At 36.8% G+C, this 19,855-nt stretch overlaps 1 protein-coding gene and 1 pseudogene across 3 annotated transcripts in view; both read left to right on the top strand.

The window, feature by feature from the left end:
- GPATCH8 (G-patch domain containing 8) overlaps positions 1–19,855 on the top strand; it is a gene marked incomplete at both ends in the record, with an annotated part of 99,060 nt that overhangs the window by 14,316 nt on the left and 64,889 nt on the right. The window contains 2 exons of one of the 2 annotated variants that reach the window (XM_079724593.1): positions 10,117–10,191; positions 18,679–18,751. In XM_079724593.1, the coding sequence (XP_079580719.1) occupies positions 10,117–10,191; positions 18,679–18,751 (148 nt within the window). The remainder of the gene's footprint in view (positions 1–10,116; positions 10,192–18,678; positions 18,752–19,855) is intronic. The other variant, XM_079724594.1, reaches the window with a different exon arrangement.
- LOC307068389 (protein BEX3-like) lies at positions 1,832–2,135 on the top strand (annotated as a pseudogene). Its single transcript has one exon. The product of its transcript is annotated as a protein BEX3-like (transcript).

The following is a 19,855-nucleotide window of genomic DNA, read 5'->3' as shown; positions in this document are numbered from 1 at the left end:
GCGCCCCCTGCATTGGAAGCGTGGAGTCTTAACCACTGGACTGCCAGGGAAGTCCCTTGATACATTATTATTAACTTTATTCAGATATCCTTAGTATTCCCCTAATGTCCTTTTTCTATTCCAGGATCCCATACAGGATATCACATTACATTTAGTTGTCATGGCTCCTTACATTCTTCTTGACATTGAGCAAAATTAGTTAGTGTTATAATTGTCATTAATTTTGAGTAATTAATAATAAGTATTTCAATTTATCTTAAGTACCTATATATATATTATGTTTATTGTATATTTAATCTTTTAAAGCAAACTGTTTGACTTGTACATTTGTGTTTGGGACATTGTTAGATAAATTTATGACTTACTTGATATAAAAGCCTTCATTAGGAGCATGGATCCAAAATTTACCATTGTTCCTATAGGTAAGAAAGATTTGCTTTAAATGATCTGTTTCGGGGGAAACAAGGGACTGCTTGCTTCCTTTGCTAAAGAAAAAGGAAGAGTTTCATATATCTTCTTTGACCACCTTCATGCCCAACAAAAATATAGTCCTTCTTAACTCTTCTTTGAGGAAGGAGCTATCTAGTCTTCAAGGCAATTCCCTCCAAATCTCCATTGTCTTTGATCTTTTCCAGCTCCCCCTTTGTTTTCTGTATATTTGGTCCTCCTCACACCTCCTTAAAAAAAAATCATAATAAACAGTTTTAAAAAGCCCATCTTACTATACCACTCTCTTTCTTAAAGACCTCTACTAGCTGCATATAGCGTAAATCATAGATCAGAGAATAAATCCTGTGCTCTACAAAGCCAGCCTTATACTTTTCAGTGGAAGAGTCTCCACACTCCACCTGCACCTGGCTATGATCCAGCCCCCCTTCCACTTTGAAGTCTTGCTTGATACTCCTAGTCTATGCTCCCCCAGCTCTTCATTTACATCTCTGTTATGGCATTTAACCATATTGTAATTCATTGTTTAGCTATTTCCTTCTCCATAAGGCATATTCCTTAAGTCCAGGCCCTCTTTCTTTATCTGTGTGTCCTGTGCCGGAACACTTCCTAGTAAATGACAAAAAATTAGTGAATATTACGTGTTGGGTTAGAATAACATGTCCTTTTATGTAAATAAAGAGAGAAGAGGCTTGTTTATACAAGGTGATTTTTTAACTGTTGTAAGGACTCAGTATTTCCACATCCTTGCCCTTGTCCCCTAATTTTTTCAGTCTTTTGAAGGAGATTTGTGGGATTTCCTGGTTGTCCAGTGGTTAGGACTCAGTGCTTTCATTGTGGTGGCCTGCGTTCAATCCCTGGTCGGGGAACTAAGATCCCACAAGCTGCGTGGTGTGGACAGAAAAAAAAGGTGATTTGCACTGTTCAAATTATGCCCTTAACGGGGTGTTTTTTGTAAAATACTTTTTCCCAGACATTCTGTTAGACTCAACTTGTAGGTAGAACTTTAATCTTATACCTAGATATAGCATGTAGTCCAGTAGCCTCTTGTCACAGGTAAGGAATCTTTGTGCTAATAACGTCTTTAATTTTTTAGAACATTGTGCCCCTTTTATTAAAATGTATTATTAAAAACAGTAATACAGGGAGTTTTCCGTGTGTGTGCTTGAGGCAAGAGGGGTGCACTCCTGCTGCACTGGCTACAGGAGTTGGGGGGTGAGCTTGGCAGTGACGTGGTGCCCTCACATGACTGGGAGCTGCAGAGCAAAGCAGCCTTCATCCCTCCAGGGAAAGTGGAGCAGGTCTGTGGGTATAAGTGTTGTGGCAGTGCACTCGTGGCGAGAATCGGAGAAGCAAGAGACAGCAAGGATAGGCCTAGGAAAATGAAGAAATGGAGCAGCCCATGCAGAATGGAGAGGAAGACCCCCCTTTGGGAGGGGGCGAAGGCCACCAGCCAGCAGGAAGTAGTACACAGGGAAAGGCTCACCGAGTTGCCTGTAACTTCCAGTGGGCCATACCCAGTAGACAGGTCAGTGATGGGATGGGTGGAGATGGAAATGTTAATGGACGGGATGAGAGAAATCAGGAGAAAACTTGGGGAGCTGCAGTTGAGGAATTGTCTTTGTATACTTGTAGGGGAGCCCTCTAATCACCATGACCATCATGATGAATTTTGCCTTATGCCTTGACTCCTGCCATTTCCCTTGAGATTAATACTGTGATTCCCAATGTTGTTTTCTTTTTCCTTGCCTTTACTGATCCCTTTGCCGTGAACCTTATGTGATTTCCATGTGTCAGGTGTTACCAGCTTCTAATTAGAGATTGCCTTGGCACCCAATCTAAGTTTCTGTCAACAGTACAGTTTCACCCATTCGCCTGGAAAAATGTAAAGTTAATAAAGCAATTAAAAAGTTTTTAACAAGCAAAAAAAAAAAAAAACCCAAAACGAAAACAGAACAAGTAGTACAAATGTGAAAGTGGATATTGTTTAAAAGTTCAGGCTACATTGTAACAAAGTAAAAAGTGAAAGTGCTGCATTCTCCATTTCATTTCTTAGAGGTAATCATTGTTATCAACTTAACAATTTTGTAGTCAGGTTTTTTTTTTTAAATAAATTTATTTATTTATTATTTATTTTTGGCTGCGTTGGGTCCCCGTTGCTGCATGCAGCTTTCTCTAGTTGCGGCGAGTGGGGGCCACTCTTCATTGCGGTGCGCAGGCTTCTCACTGCAGTGGCCTCTCGCTGCGGAGCTCGGGCTGTAGGCATGTGCGCTTCAGTAGTTGTGGCTCACAGGCTCTAGAGCGCAGGCTCAGCAGCTGTGGCACATAGGCTTAGCTGCTCCGTGGCATGTGGAATCCTCCCGGACCAGGGCTCAAACCCGTGTCCCCTGCATTGGCAGGCGGACTCCCAACCACTGCGCCACCGGGGACGCCCTGTAGTCAGGTTTTTAAATGGACATACTGTTTTGAAGAAATGCTTTAGAAATTTTGACTATGGGTTTACTCAAGTTATTAACTTTTTTTGTTGCTACTTATAAAAAATATATAGACTTTATTTTTTAGAGCAGTTGTAGATTCACAGCAAAGTTGAGCTCAAAGTTCAGAGTTCCCATATATCCATTCCCCCCTTCACATCAACTGTCATCAGCAATTCCCACCAGAGTGGTACATTTGTTACAAGAGGTGAACCAGCACTGACACACGATTATCATCCAAGGTTGTAGTTTACATTAGGGTTCACTCTTGGTGTAGTTCAGTGGTTTTAACAAATGTAGTATAATGACATGTATCCACCATTATAGTATCATACAAAACAGTTTCACTGTCCTAAAAATTTCCTATGCTCCATCTATTTATCCCTTCTTCCCCTTTAAGCCCCTGGCAACCACTGTTTTGTTTTGTTTTGTTTTGTTTTTAACTGTTTCCATAGTATTGCTTTTTCCAGAATGTTACATATTTGGAGTCATAACAGTTTATAACCTTTCAGGTTGGCGTCTCTCATTTAGTATTAATAATATGTGTTCAAGATACCTCTGTGTCTTTTTGTGGCTTGATAGTTCATTTCTTTTTTAGTGCTGAATAATATTCTATTGCATGGATGTACCACAGTTAATCTGTTCATCTATTCGACATCTTGGTTGTTTCCAAGTTATAGCAATTATGAATAAAACTACTATAACTGTCATGTGCAGGATTTTGTTTGATACAAGTTTTAAATGCATTTGGATAAATACCAAGGAATGCAATTGCTGGATCGTGTGGTAAGGCTATGTTTAGTTTTGTAAGAAACTGCCAAACTATCTTCCAGAGTATTATTTTGCTTTCCCACCAGCAGTGAATGAGAATTCCTGTTGCTCCCACATCCTTTCTAGCATTTGGTGTTTTCAGTGTCTTAGATGTTAGCCATTCTAATATGTAGTGGTATTTCATTTTAACTTGCAATTCCCTAACGAAATAAGATGTTGAGCACCTTTTCATATACTATTTGCTATATGTATATTTTTTTTGGTGAGGTATCAGTTTAGATATTTTGCTCAGTTTTTAATTGAGTTGTTTTCTTATTGAGTTCTTTGTATATTTTGGATAATAGCCCTTTATCAGATGTGGGTTTTTTGCAGATATTTTCTCCTGATTTGTGCCTTGTCTTCTTATTCTCTTGACAGTGTCTTTCACAGAGCAGAAGTTACACATTTTAATAAAGTCCAAACTTATCAATTATTTCTTTCATGCATCATGCCTTTGGTGTAGTATGTAAAAAGTCAATACCAAACCCAGGGTCACCTAGATTATTGCTAGCTTTTACTTGATTTTCATGTCATCACGTTTATTTTGGTGGTAGATGAAAGATGTTTTATGCTTCACCACCAAGGATTATTGGCTTTGTGGTTAACATTTTGCTTTTGTGGAAATTGATGGTAATTATGTTTTTGTAGTAACAAATTTTAAATGTCAGCCTTTCTTTTCCTATAGGGTACATTTAATTCAGTTTAAATCTGCAAATTCGTGGACTTTTAGACCAAGAAACAGCATAAAAGAGTGTCTAGTTCAAATTCTTCATTTTAAAAATGAGTGCAGAATGGATGAGAACTATAACATGATTTGTATGAGATCAAACAGCAAATTAGTAATAAAAATAGGACTTCCCTGGTGGTGCAGTGGTTGAGAGTCCGCCTGCCGATGCAGGGGACACGGGTTCGTACCCCGATCCGGGAAGATCCCACATGCCGCGGAGCTGCTGGGCCCGTGAGCCATGGCCGCTGAGCCTGCGCGTCCGGAGCCTGTGCTCCGCAACGGGAGAGGCCACAACAGTGAGAGGCCCGTGTACCGCAAAAATAAATAAATAAATAAATAAATAAAATATAAAAGAAGTGTTACGGTGAATATCATCTGCAATTTAAATTTGTAATAGCTGTGGAAAATGTGATATTCTTCTCCCAGTGTTCCTCCTCTTACCTTTTCCTTCTGGGAAAAAAGTCACAAAGTAACGCAGCATAATACATAACTATACTTATTTATTTATTGTTTAAACATTTTTTAAAATTATTTTTTATTGGAGTATAGTTGCTTTACAATGTTGTTAGTTTCTACTGTACAGCAAAATGAATCACCTATACGAATCCCCTATCCCCTCTTTCTCAGATTTCCCTCCCATGTAGGTCACCACCGAGCACTGAGTAGAGTTCCCTGCTCTACACAGGAGGCTCTCATCAGTTGTCTACTTTATACATAGTATCAGTAGTGTATATACGTCAGTCCCAATCTCCTAGTTCCTCCCACCACCCACTTCCCCCTTGGTATCCATAAGTTTGTTCTCTACGTCTGTGTTATAACTATATGTATTTTTGAATCAACACCATTTAAAATACATTTCTGGGGAAGTATTTTAAAATCTATTTTAAAGTGGTATTGATTCAAAAATACATATAGCTTTCATTTTAAATATTGAGAGGTAAACACAAAATGATTATGATTTCTATTAGGGTATGAGTGTTAGAGTAGTTAAGTATAAAATTCAAAAGAAAAAACATGCAGTTAAAAACGGGGCCTCCATCTCATCTCTTGTCTCTTAGACACTTAGGTTTCTGAGTTAACCTCTAGAATCAGCCTCGTATGTATTCTAGAGCTGTCTATGCATGTTTTTTACTTTGTTTTATTTAATTTTAAAAACTATCATAGAGTAATATTGATTTTTATTTTAACACATGTATAGATGCAAGTAACTACCACTATAGTGTGTTTACAGAATAGGATTTAAGCTTTTTTAATGCTTAAAAAATATTTTTTTTAAGGGTGGAAATGTAGAAATACTGGCTTTTCCCACCCTTTTTCAAAAAATTAAAGTATAATTAAGATATAGTGAAATTCACCCATTTTATTTATTTATTAAAAATTGAAGGATAGTTCATTTACAGTGTTGTTAGTTTCAGGTGTACAGCAAAGTGATTCAATTATACATATAAATATTCTTTTTCAGATTATTTTCCATTATAGGTGAAATTTACCCATTTTAAATGTGTATAGTTTGTGTTTTAACAAAATGTATCATAGGGGACTTCCCTGGTGGTCCAGTGGGTAAGACTTCACCTTCCAATGCAGGGGGCCCAGGTTCAATCCTTGGTTGGGGAACTAGATCCTACATGCATGCCACAACTAAGAGTTCATATTGCCGCATCTAAGAAGTCCCGTGTGGCAACTAAGACCTGGCGCAGCCAAAATAAATAAATAAATAGGTAAATAGATAAATAAATAAATAAATAAATATTTTTAAAAAATGTATCATAATGTAGCCACCACCACAGTCAGTCTACAGCCCCTGTCAACCACCAGTCAGTTTTCTTTTCTCTAATTTTGCTTTTTCCACATGCTGTATAAACAGAATGACACAACTTCTTCAGTATGGTTTCTTTCACTTAGCATAATGTGTTTGAAATTCATACATGTTGTTGCTTATATGAATAGTTTGTTCCTTTATATTGCTGAAAAATAGTCCATTGTATGGGTGAACCATAGTTTTTAAATCCATTTCCCAGTTGAGGGACATTTAAGTAGTTTCCAGACATTCACAGGCAGGTATTGTGTGAACGTAGGTTTTTCCTTTTACTTGTGTAAATACCTAGGGACAGTATTGATGGGTTATTTGGTAAGTGTATGTTTAAGTTTATAAGAAACTGCCAAACTGTTTTCTAAAGTGGCTGTACCATTTTACACTCCCACCAACAATCTATGAGAGTTTCTGTGCAATTTCATCAGCACTTGATATTGTTGGGTTTTTTTTTAAGCTATTTTAATAGGTGCATAGTGGTATCACCTTGTGATTTTAGTTTGTATTCCCCTAATGATTAATGATGTTGAGTGCTTGCCATCTATATATATTCTTTGGTGAAATGTCTGTTTAAATCTTTGCCTACTTTAAAACTGAGTTTTCTTATCATTGTGTTTTGAGAGTTCTTTATGTATTTTGGATACAGGTCTTTTGAGATTTGTGAATATTTTCTCCCAGTCCAGGTTTTCAATTTTTTCTTTTATAGATTGTGCTTTTGGGGTTGTATCTTAAGAAATCTTTGTCTCGCCTGAGGTCACCAAGATTTTCTCCTGTATATTTCTTCCAGAAATTTTATAGTTTTAGGTTTTACATTTAGGTCTGTGATACATTTTGAGTTATATTTTTATTATGGTGTGCGGTATGGATTGAGGCTCATTTTCTTGCATATGAATACCTAGTTCTAGCACCATATATTGAAAATACATATTTCTCTGTTTTTGAAGCTTTGTCGATCAATTAATCATAAATATTGTAAATCAACTGTACTTCAAAAAAACATAAATGTATGGATCTTTTCCTGGACTCAAACTGTATTATTAATGCTCTTTTGTATTGTGTTAGATAGATGCAGAATGATTTGAAAACTTAGCTGTGTTTAGAATCTGGTATTTATGGACAGTAATTTGTAGGGAATTCTCTGGTGGTCCAGTGCTTAAGACTTTGCGCTTTCACTGCCACCCCGGGTTCAATCCCTGGTCGGGGAACTAAGATCCCACATCCCGTGCGGTTCGGCCACCGAAAAAAAGATTTTGCTAATGATTCATGATCTATTTGGAAAAACTTGAGTTATTTATCGTGTACTAAGGATGAACTGGAATGGGTTTTCCTAGATGGCATTTTCTTTTTTGTAGAATTACTTGGTAGTTCACTAATAATATCTGTTTAAGTGTTTGTGCTTTTATTATATCATTTTTGATAGTGATAAATTTGGGAGCAGTTCTCTTTTGATTTGAAACACGGTTGTCCTAAGTTAAATACTCTAAAGATTTAATTATTTTAAAAATAGTACCCAATTATTGTTGGTAGTTTGAGATATTCTTTTTTTTTTTGCGGTACGCGGGCCTCTCACTGCTGTGGCCTCTCCCGCCGCGGAGCACAGGCTCCGGACGCGCAGGCTCAGCGGCCATGTCTCACGGGCCCAGCCGCTCCGCGGCACGTGGGATCCTCCCGGACCGGGGCGCAAACTGGCGTCCCCTGCATTGGCAGGCGGACTCTCAACCACTGCGCCACCAAGGAAGCCCAAGATTATTCTTTTATAATTAGATCATATCAAGCTATAGAATGAAAGAGAATTATGAGATTTGGCTGGACATTGGTGTTCTATAATACTGTGAGGTTTGAGTTAATCTAATTATCTGGATATTTATTTAGGAATTTAGCTGTACTTTGCAATTAACACCTTTTAAAGTAACTTAAACTTTTAAATGTTGGAATAGAAGTTAAAATGCCAAGAGGCAGGTGTTATTTTAAAGAGATCGTTGGACAAAATATTGAAGATTAAGACAGACTTTCAAGATTGATAGCTATTTTTTCACATTTTAGTATTTGTTGATGATTGCTTTTTCTCATTCTTGGAAGGAATACCTACTCTTAAATCCTATTCCATTTTTTTTTTTTTTTTTTTGCGGTACGCGGGCCTCTCACTGTTGTGGCCTCTCCCGTTGTGGAGCACAGGCTCCAGACGCGCAGGCTTAGCAGCCATGGCTCACGGGCCCAGCAGCTCCGCGGCATGTGGGATCTTCCCGGACCGGGGTACGAACCCGTGTCCCCTGCATCGGCAGGCGGACTCTCAACCACTGCGCCACCAGGGAAGCCCAATCCTATTCCATTTTTTTTTTTTTTTTTTTTTTTTTTTTTTTTTTTTTTTTTTTTTTTGCGGTACGCGGGCCTCTCACTGTTGTGGCCTCTCCCATTGCGGAGCACAGGCTCCGGACGCGCAGGCTCAGCGGCCATGGCTCACGGGCCCAGCCGCTCCGCGGCATGTGGGATCCTCCCAGACCGGGGCACGAACCCGTGTCCCCTGCATTGGCAGGCGGACTCTCAACCACTGCGCCACCAGGGAAGCCCCCTATTCCATTTTTAAGATTAGCTTTTTGTCTTTGGAAACCCCACTCCTGTCCTATTACTCCTTTCTTTTTTTGGATAGACTCTACCACACAGTTTTATTATTTTTAATGTGGTAAAATACACATAACAAAAATTTTCATTTTAATTATATTAAAGTGCACAGTTCAGTGGCATTAAATACATTAACAATGTTGTACGACCATTATCACCACTGTCTAGTTGCAGAACTTTTTCTTCACTACAAGACCACCATTCTTCTCCTTAGGGACTTCACATTCTGGTGAGGGAAACAAGTAACCTAATGTTTATGATACGGTGTGGCAAACTATATGTTAGAGCTTGCTATCATTAAACTTTATTCTTTCAACTGCAATTTTACTTTGAAAAAGCAAAGTAATTTTTGGTTAGGTTAACATTCAAGTTGTCATACCACTCCACACCTGAATAAAATTTAGGCTAGACTGAAGTCTTTAGTCTTTTGACTTAGGTCAGTTCAGAACTCACAAATCCTCATGCCCTCTACTTTGTAACACAAAGGAAACCGGAAAATTGATACTCTGATTTAAAGCCAAATTATGGGCTCTTCATTTCTCATGGAGCAGAGAAAACCAGGATTAGAGAGAATTTCCTAGTTGTCTGCACCTATCCTCAATTGAGCTGTTTTGACTTATTCTAGTTGCAGTGACAGCTTGCTTGATTGTGGTCAAATATGGCATTTATACAGGCATGCTTACCTCTTTTGGCAGATCATTAGCGGAATAGCTATATTTGGGATACTGTGTCAAGAGATTGTGTTTCTGAATTCCTTGAAACTTTGGAGTTAGAACTTGATGATTTAAAGTTGATTGTTTTAGCAGTTTTAGTTAAAAGCAATGTTGTCAACATTGAACAGTATTGTAATACAGATTTTATTTGCATTCTACTGTTAGGGTTTATTTTCTGTAGCACAAGATTGTTTAGGAAAAGTAAAACACAATACAGCCCTTTGTTTTTAAGAGTCTGCAGGCTTCCTAATATAGTCAGTCTACAAAAGAGTTGAGAGCCCAAATGGTTGATAATGTTTTAGTTAGCAGTTTCAATGTTCCTCATAGGAAGACGAGTTCACATTATTAGATCTAGACTTCTGATTGTTTCTATAAATTTAAGAAAGTCTGAATTTGTGGCATAGTTTGTTTACAGAAAAAGAATGAAAAGTTAAAATAACCCCTAGTTTGATTAGTTTTACTAATAATTTTGGCATTTATTGCTTTCGGAAAAAATAACTTGTCTTGTTTTTTCAGGGTAATCACTTTGATCAGTATGAAGAAGGACATTTGGAAATTGAACAAGCGTCACTTGACAAGCCTATAGAATCGGTAAGATCAGTGCTTAATTTTGGGTCACAGATAGGTAGTGTTCGTGTGACACTTGATGTGAATGAAGTTAAACTTATTAATAACTTATAGTACAGTTTAGAGGTCTTGCATGCCCTACAGTAATCAAGTAGAGTTTGGGTTGTAATCTAATATTTAATATGTTGGGAAATCAGTGAAGAATCTAGAAACAATTTAGAATTTCGATGGAAAAATATCATTTTTGACCCATACTGATATCCTGTTAAAGATAGCAAGTTGAAGTTTAGTGTTTTTGTAAATTGAATAAAGGAGTAAAATGTATTTTGATCCTTTAAAAAGCTTCACATTTCCTGGGCAACACAATCATGTGTGAAATGTTCCATTAGGAACAGTTAAGGACTAATGTGTTTTATTTACCAGACTCTTGTAAAACATGGTAATTTTGGTTTCTGTGGCTTGAGATGTCTGGTTTTTGTCAAAAGTTGATTGTATCTTTTCACACAACTTAATTTTAAATATTGATGCAAAGCAACAGAACAAGGAGATTTATTTTCCTGACTCTTAACTTTTGAACATTATTTTTATTTTGAAAAGCCCTTTATTTTCAGATTACACAGCCCATTGTTAAAATGTCTAAACTTGTCAGTATTGTCAGTATTTAATATTTGTGCTTAAGTTTACGTATTTAATAAGGGTTTCAGGAAGTTGTTGGTTAACTTGAATGAAAAATCATCAAAGAGAGAATCTCTATAGCAGTCAAGACATCCCCCTTCTCCCTTTAAGAAACACTAGCTTCTCCTCCTCCCTCAGGAAAATAAGGCAATTTAGAGAGCAGATATTTTAACTTTAGCTTTTATTTTCGTAACTGTACCATAGTAAAGGATCAACATATATTTATGTTCCTAATTAGGTTGGTGTTGTGTGTGTTTGTGTGTGTGTTTAGATGTTTACAGAAATTTACACAACTTGGGGTGTTCGACATTTTTCTTCCACAGCAGTTGGCCCATATTAGCTAAGCAGCCATGATCTGGTTTGTATTGCACGGTCTGCCTTTTTTTAATTTCTTCTCTAGGGTTTCTTTCTCCCCCACCTCCCCTTCTTATTTCTGTTCTTCTGGTCCAGTGAACACTGCATATAGTACCTCTGTCTTAATGTGCTGGCATGATGCTAGACTTAGGCATGGCAGTAATTGATGACGCATGTGATAATGCTGCAGAGGGAGAATTCACACCTGATGTGCTGAAAGCCCAGTCTTGTTTTGATTTAAGGATAAAATGCCAAGCCCACTTTGTTAAGTTAAAAATCACTGAAGTTGTTGCCTTGTTTTATATCATCTTGGGAATTATCACAAGGTAGAGTTTTACAATAAAATCTGTAGGCTAGCTAGGTCAATACCTTGTAGTTGAAAAATAATTTAATTTTTCCATTTTATTTAAATGTTTCTTTGGGTCAGAGTTTAAGAACAGATAGCTGTCAGAAGAAAGGCCGAAGTACCATATTCTACAAGGTACATGGTTGGTTAATATTCTACAAGCTGTAATTCTGTGGGTACTCTGACTCAGCAGTAGCAGGAAATTTAGCTAGACTAAGTTTGCAGCCTAGTAGTCATTATTATTATACTCAAAAAAGTTTTTTTAAAAGCAGTAAATTAAATGATATTTAACATTTTTAAAGCCGCCTTTTAGGGCTACATTTAAAGATTTTTGGAAAAGTCATTCCTTTGGCATGTGGGACTAGTGCTCTTTTTCCTCTCACACTGACCAGGAATTTTTCCAGCACATGTCATAGGGAGAACACTATCAGAATTCAGTCTGACTGAGTAATCTCAACAAGTAGGAGTGGAATTGATATATGCCATATTTATTAAATGGTTATTATCTTCTCCACTAAAAATAGCAAATGGTATATAGTACTCAGACTGGATATTTATTTTTTTATGAATAATTATATGTTCAGAGATGTATATTAATAAGTTATACTTACAATGAAAATTTACTCCCGAAACACATTAAAATATGCTTTATTTGTGATGTGGTAGTTTAGGTAGTAGGGGGGAGGAGCTTCATAGCCGACATGGTGTTAGATGGAAGTGGGACAAAAAGAGAGGGATTTTATTTCTGTTACCAAATAATTTGGGGATAAATTTAAAGTTTTAAAAGGAAGTCCTAAAATGATTGGCATCAAAATAGTGTAGTAACCCCCAAGTGCCCTATCACCTTAGGAATGCTCACCAAATAAGTGTATATAAGTTATATGTCTGGCTGGCTGGCTATCTTGTTGAGCTGTCTTGTTCTTAGGGGTAAATGGCGTTGTTTCTAACACACAGAAAGAGTCTCTGCTGAATTAAAATCTTTCTCTGCAGCAATATCTATTGAGAGGTGCTGACTGTTTTGCTACAGCATGCAACTCAAAAGTGGCTGGAAATATGCAGCTTTGGGAGTCTACAGATCATTGCAGGAGCTAAAGGTCTAGTCATTTTTTTTTCTAACAAAGGTAATCTGCAGCAGCTGGTAACCGAGGAAGTCTCTGCACAGGTTTGTGCCAAGAATATGCCCTTGTGAAGGGTTATTGTGAGTATAGGATTAAGGTCCTTTTGTTTTGTAATAGGGTAAATTTGTTGCGAACCAGCAAGATGGGAAATGAGATACAAAGATGTGATAATGCATTATGCTTTTGGTAAACTTCTGAAGCTTAGCTTTGTTCCTGAGATGATTACAGGTGTTTGTTTCAATCAGGAAATGTTTAAAACACATCAAAATCCAGCATTTGTAAAGTATTTCATAATCTTTGTTATAAAGTTTTATTTTCCCTTCTTTACTTCAGCCAACCAGATATCTTTCAGTGAAATTTCTGGTCAAGAATAAAACACTGAAAAAAAAAGAATAAAACACTGTTCTAAGAAAATTTTTAAAGAATTGCCAGACAACTTGATTATCTGAATTAAAGGAACGTAGAAAGTATTAATATTTTACCCTCATTACAAAAAACTTTTAGAACTTATATTTTAAGTTATTGCTTTATGAGATTTTTAGGTCCCGGCTATAATTATGACCTCTATATACTTAAAGATAAAATATTTAGAAAACAAATAAAACTTAATCTAAAACCATAGCCCAGTCTAGGATTCTACCATAGATCCAAGAATTGGTTGATGTGATTTAGGATATATGGTCCTTTATGATCTTTATCATAGAAAGAAGATGAGAAATCAGATGGGAGAGTGATTATAAGCTATCGAAAAGTTAAAATGCCTGCACCATAGACATAAAATATGTTGTCATTGTTGCAGCTGGAAGTAAAACTACACATCAGCCATTAGTTGGCCTTTGTTCTACCTGACTGATTAAAATTCTGTCTGTATAGTTGTCAGGTTGACCGAGCAGGTTTTAAAAATTGATGTTAAGTTTTCAAATTCCAGTTGCTGATGTTTCCTTTGCATATCTAGGGATTTAGAAGTATATGTATAAGTGGGTTTTGTCTTGCTGCATATCTGTTTAGATCTGTGGACTCCACTAGTTCCAAACTGTAACTCCGTAAGACTGCTGATTTGACATTTAGCAGTGACCATATGTGGACTGCACTATAAATAATCTGCTTCTTGGAGCTGAATGGTGTAGCATTACTATATGGCTTTTCTCTCTAGTCTTCATTGTGTCATCTGTAGTGAGCTATAGATTTTTTTGTTTTGGGAATTTTTACAACTTGTTGTTTGCATGGGTTCACCTAGTAGCACTTGGTTTTTGCTTAGAGTCTTTAATACACAATCAGCAAAGCTTACAATCCACTCAAGAGACTTGCCATTTTTGTCACTGTTGAATATGAGCTAAATGGTGTAAATTGAATGTGGCTGTCAACTAAAAGAAAATTCAGTGTGGAATTAGTATTCATCTAGTCACTGACATAATTGTAGTATAGTTTTCTCTTGAGACATGATATTCTATTCCCTATTAAAAACGTGGAATCAGCCCCACACGGTGAAGTAAATTTTAATCTGTAGTTTGGCAGGCTCCCATTATACAGATTGGTGGTGCTGTTGCCAAAATGATCATTGTTACTCTGGTGGTGTACAGCTTCATGGAGCAAAGTTCCTGGGAAAGTTTTCTACTTGGTATTTAATTAATAAAAATGTCGAGGAATGGATGAAACAATGAGTTGGTTTTTTGTTTTTGTTATTTGGCTGGTATTGTGTTTTCAGCATATTGGTAGTTGTTTATAATACACATTTCTTGCTATCAATGATGTTCCCATTTAAAAATTATATTCTTGGGCTTCCCTGGTGGCGCAGTGGTTGGGAGTCCGCCTGCCGATGCAGGGGACACGGGTTCGTGCCCCGGTCCGGGAGGATCCCGCATGCTGCAGAGTGGCTGGGCCCGTGAGCCATGGCCGCTGAGCGTGCGCATCCGGAGCCTGTGCTCCGCAGCGGGAGAGGCCACAGCAGTGAGAGGCCTGCGTACCGCAAAAAAAAAAAAAAAAAAAAAAAAAATCTTTTTCACACATATAATACAGAGGAACAAAGGGTTAAAATATGGCACTTTAATTTACATTTAAGTTTAGAAATACAAAAAAATGTAAAGGCCAATTTAGGTAATCTAGGTGAAAAAAGTTTGCGTTTTTAGGTCAGCTTCACAGTTTAACCAAAATTAAGAAAAACTTCATGCCTAACCAAAGAAAATGCCGCACTGCCACCATTTTTGGAGTCTCAAGCACAGAGACTAACAAATAGGTTGTGGGAGGAATTCTCTGGCGGTCCAGTGATTAGGACTCTGCACTTTCACTGCCAAGGGCCTGGGTTCATTCCCTGGTCGGGGAACTAAGATCCCACAGGCTGTGCCACACGGCCTGAAACAAAAAAACAAATAGGTTGCGGGAACTCTGTGAATCTTGTGGAAAACCAGCTTTTTGCCTACTTCCCTTGGGCAAAGTTCAGTTGCTTTATTAATTGTGTATTTCCCTGCATTTCTTCCATGTGCATTTAAATTATAAACAGCCTGTCACTGTACATGCCCCTTTGTTAGTCACAAACCAGGCTGTGTTAAAAAAGAAAAAATAAAATCTATTATTTATTTTTGCTTCTATGAGATTATAACTAAATCGCAAATTATATATTTTATTTAAAAATAAAAAACTGAAAGTTTTTTAGTCACTATTATAGTGACCAAAATAGTAAATTGTTACTATTTCAGAAGTTAAATAGTGCTCATTGCCTATGTTAGGTCTAGATTACCTGTTTGGGCTACAAATTATTTACTGCAGTTTACTGTTATAACATTCACGGGAATAATTGGCAACCTAACCAGAGAGAGTAGATTAATGATTTTCACAGGCTGGCCATTGAATCCCTTGCTCTTTCACAGTGAAAGTTCAATGAACATTTTGATCACTTCAGATTAGACAAGTCTGCTTTGTTCTACTTTGTTATAAGGTATTTTGGTGTGCCTTTCTTGTGTTACCCATCATCCTTAAGCCTGTTGGAGTTTTGACTAGTGTTTATAAAACTTTTTTCTTTTTCTGGTAAGAAAAAGGACCATAATGAATACTAGTCGTTTCTCCAGAGTCACAGAACTGCCTTTTTTCCTCCAAAAGCAGATAGGCTGAAATGATAGGAAAGGTTTAGATTTTCTGTATTAGTCATTCACTTAGTCTAGGAGGTTGGTGAGGGGAAGACTTTCTGGGAGATATGCCTATTATTTTTGTTGCGTTTGTTATAACTGCAAGGACACAGAGTGGCATGTTAATAATTTTAATATAACCCCTGACAGTTCATTCCCTGTACATACTTGGGGAAGTAGATTTAATTCAAGAACAGTTTTCACCTAAAGTTTTAGAAGAGAAATGCCACTGCCATTTTGTATCAATAGTTTTTTTTGAGAAGGTGACAGCCATCTTGAGTGGTTTTGTAAAAGTGGTGCTAATGTGTATAACCCTAAATTTTTCTTTTTCCTCCTTCTCCCTTTAACATTTGCTTTTCCTTTCACTGTTGTCAGTCACAACACGCTGCTCTTGAATCTCTCAGCTGGTCTTGACTCGTGAATTTACTTATGCTTTCACTCTTCTTTAATAAATACATTAATTGCAAGCAGTGAATTGAAAACAAGACAAAAAAAAAAAAAAAGACCGTTAGTGATTGGACAGTTTCTTACTTTGTGTTACATTTAACTGTTCTTTTGACAGCCCAGTTTTTAAAGCCAGGTTCGTATGGAAATGCTTTCACTCCACTTGCACTGCTTTTGGAAATAGCATACTGCTTCATCTGTCTGTTTATTTTAGTGCATTCATAATATAACACAGTCAGCATAATGTCTCATCTCCACTTAGCCAAAAGATTGAGTTTTCTTAAATTAAAAAAAGGGACAACAATTTTTGTCAGCATGGTTTAATACCGTAAATCTGTGCCAAGTATAGTTACAAAATTAGTCTGTTAAAAAATTAAACAATACTTCAATCAGCTACAAAATCTTAGAGTCATTCTGCTATCCTTGTCCTTCCCATAGTTAATTCAGTTGTAGGAGTTAGAATGATGTAAAACAATGATTTTATGTACAGGTAAGTTTATTTCCACAGTAGTAGTATAAAGGCCTCTTTATCTTCCTTTTCTGCTAACATTACTTGTATTAAGACTTACAAAAATTTTTTTAACAATAAAGTTATTTATAAATAGTTAGGCATTCTGTACTGGGATTACACATAGCCGTAGCATTTTCTCATTCTCTCAGTTGCTAGCAAAAAATAATCTCTAAGTGACCTTCTGTGCACAGTAATGATTTTGTATATATACGTTTAAAACAATTGCATGTTTCGGGGCTTCCCTGGTGGCGCAGTGGTTGAGAGTCCGCCTGCCGATGCAGGGGACACGGGTTCGTGCCCCGATCCGGGAGGATCCCACATGCCGTGGAGCGGCTGGGCCCGTGATCCATGGCAGCTGAGCCTGCGCGTCCGGAGCCTGTGCTCCGCGGCGGGAGAGGCCCCAGCGGTGAGAAGCCCACGTACCGCAAAAAAAAAAAAACAATTGCATGTTTTGTTTTAGAAACAGACTTCTCATTATCATTTGCCACATTTTTGGGTTTTTTTTAAGTATCCTGATCTTTCTTCCTCTGATCAGTGAAATTCGGCCCAGTTTTCCAGTTGGCATCCTGTCATAAACTCATAGAAGGAAGTTGACCTTTTTTAATTTTTTAAACAGAGCATTGGGGAGGCTTAATCTTCCTTTTGTAACTTACTGTCAGAGAATATAATAGTGAAATAATTTTTTTCTTTCCTTTATAACTCCGAAGAGCATTTTACCGTTGAATATGGAGCTGGAAGATAAAAAGCAATTTAATATGAGATTTGATTCTAATTCAGAGACTAATTGGTTTAGTTGACTTCATAATTTGATTTCAGGAAATATGAGATTATTTTCAAATGGTGTTACCCAATTAATATTATAAATTACATTTTAATGCATACAGAACACTTCATGTTTAAAATTTTTAAATGTTTTCTTTTGAATGAGTAACATCATTTTACCTGATACAGTGTTAATGGTTATTTTAGCTTTGTCTCTGTACTTCGCAGTATTTGTAAAAAGCAAAGAATTGGACAAAGGTCTGCAGAATTTTCTAAGATCTTGAACCCTTACACAAAAGTTGACATTTAATTGTTGTTTCTGGTGTCTTTTTCATGTGGTTTACATTGAAAGATCTTTTCCACTGTGCTCCTAGGAAGATGAGACATTATGTATATTGGTTTTTTTCCCCTACATGCACTAATGGTTCTTTACTGTTAACTTACTGCTAGGCCTGTTTCATTCTAACATTTTAGTATTTTTGTTAGATTACATGTTGAAATGCATCACTCAGTCTGTGCTTGAGCTCATTTTATTTTTTTCTGTTTAATCAATTTAATTTCTTATTTTACTAACCTCACTTTTTTCAGTTTAATATTGGCTGCATGCTAGTTAAATATTTATATTTTTATATATATATATTAAAAAACCAATCAAGTCTAGCCTGGATTTTGCTCTGATTGTGTTTTCATTTCTAGTGGTGGGGCAGTCTTACACTTACAACTTACTTTGTATCATGAAAGCCTGACACATAAGCAGAATAACTAAACACAATGTAGACTTTCTTTAAAAAACTTATAAAGTGGTGCTGTCTAGGTGGTGGATATGATTGTATAAGTACCTTGATTTTATGCTTTTTAATGTTAGTTTTAAACTTCATAAATGTATTCTTCCCCTTTTCCCCTTCCCTTTTTTCTCCTTTTAAAAGTGTTATGTACAAAAGTTGCCCAGCACACCATCAGAAAGGACCCTTACCCTGTATGTTCTTCCCATATAAAATACTAGCCAGTATTTCTTTTTACATTAATGCCCCCTTTATTGGGCACATTTACCCTATTATTAGCACCTTTTTGCATGCATATATGTAGAATTATCTCTTGTTCATCACCTGTTTAAATATCACTAGGAAGGGAAGAATATATTATTGGAATATTTTTGGTTTGTCTCTCTGTTCTGTCTGTCAGGATAATATTGGACATCGCTTACTCCAGAAACATGGGTGGAAGCTGGGCCAGGGATTGGGAAAATCTCTTCAGGGTAAGTTTTTTAAATATACCAAAAAAAAAAGAAAGAAAGAAAAAGAAAATGTTTCTGATGGCAGATCTTATGCCTGAGTATATTTGTTGTCTTTCTGTAAAAAGTGTTTGGGTTTTCCCACTTGCCTTTTACTCCCTAGAATAGTCTATTTTTCCTATGACTGTATTTTAAATCACTATTAAGCTAATAATTTGCAAGAGTAAGCTGCTGTGTCACGAATACTTTCAGATCAGACATACTGTGTGTGGCTCAACCTCTTTTAAGTTTCTTTTGGTGGAGGTGATGGGTGGGTGGAGGTGATGGGTGGGTGAAGTAAATGAAGTACATAGTATTGGAGTGTGCTTTCTTTGTATTATTTAGTGATGTTGTATCGTGGCTTCAGTATTATAAAGAAAACCATTCAACAGCAGAGTTTAATTTTTGCCCTCCCAAATTCTCCCTGAAGCTGGTGATTGCCCTGGTTCTTTTTCTGTAATCAGAATCCATGTAGTAGTAGAGAGAAAAATTAACCTATATGAAACGTAAGATGGAAGCAGAGGCTTCTTAGGGTTCTCTGAGAGGCTGTTTCTCAAGTTCAGATCAGTCTCTGGGAAATGTATGGCTTAAAGTTTCCACTGCATTTATTTTTTCTTTTAACTATACTAATCATTTGGATAACAGAATACTAACATTTCTGCTTCTGAGTTCTTGCTAGTTGGAAACCAACCAACCAACTCCATTCACTTTTTAGCTCCCTCATATTCATGAGGGCTACTGTTTGTTCTTTGCAGATGTGAACAGTACCTCAGAAATGATGGAAATCATTGCACTTCTACTTCTGGTCATGGAGGGTCTTGTTGTATAAAGGGATCTTTGGGGAGAGGGGCGCTACTGTTGACTAATTCTTTGAATTTGGGAAATGAATTTCCACAATTTGAATGGGAAGTCTGATCAGTTCAAATGTGTATATTAAGGGGCACAAGAGGACAGGGCATGAAGCAGGATGTTTCAGTCTTTAAAACCTTTGCTTTTTATATTTTACATCCACAAATTCTATCCAGTGCTAACACAAAGGAAATGCTCAAAAAATATATTTCAAATTAATATTTATTACTAAGCATTCAC

This window comes from Hyperoodon ampullatus (genome assembly GCF_949752795.1).
Source record: "Hyperoodon ampullatus genome assembly, chromosome: 19".
Taxonomy (NCBI): Eukaryota; Metazoa; Chordata; class Mammalia; order Artiodactyla; family Ziphiidae; genus Hyperoodon; species Hyperoodon ampullatus.
The sequence above is the reverse complement of the archived record's forward strand: the minus strand, read 5'-3'. Positions and strand labels throughout refer to the sequence as shown.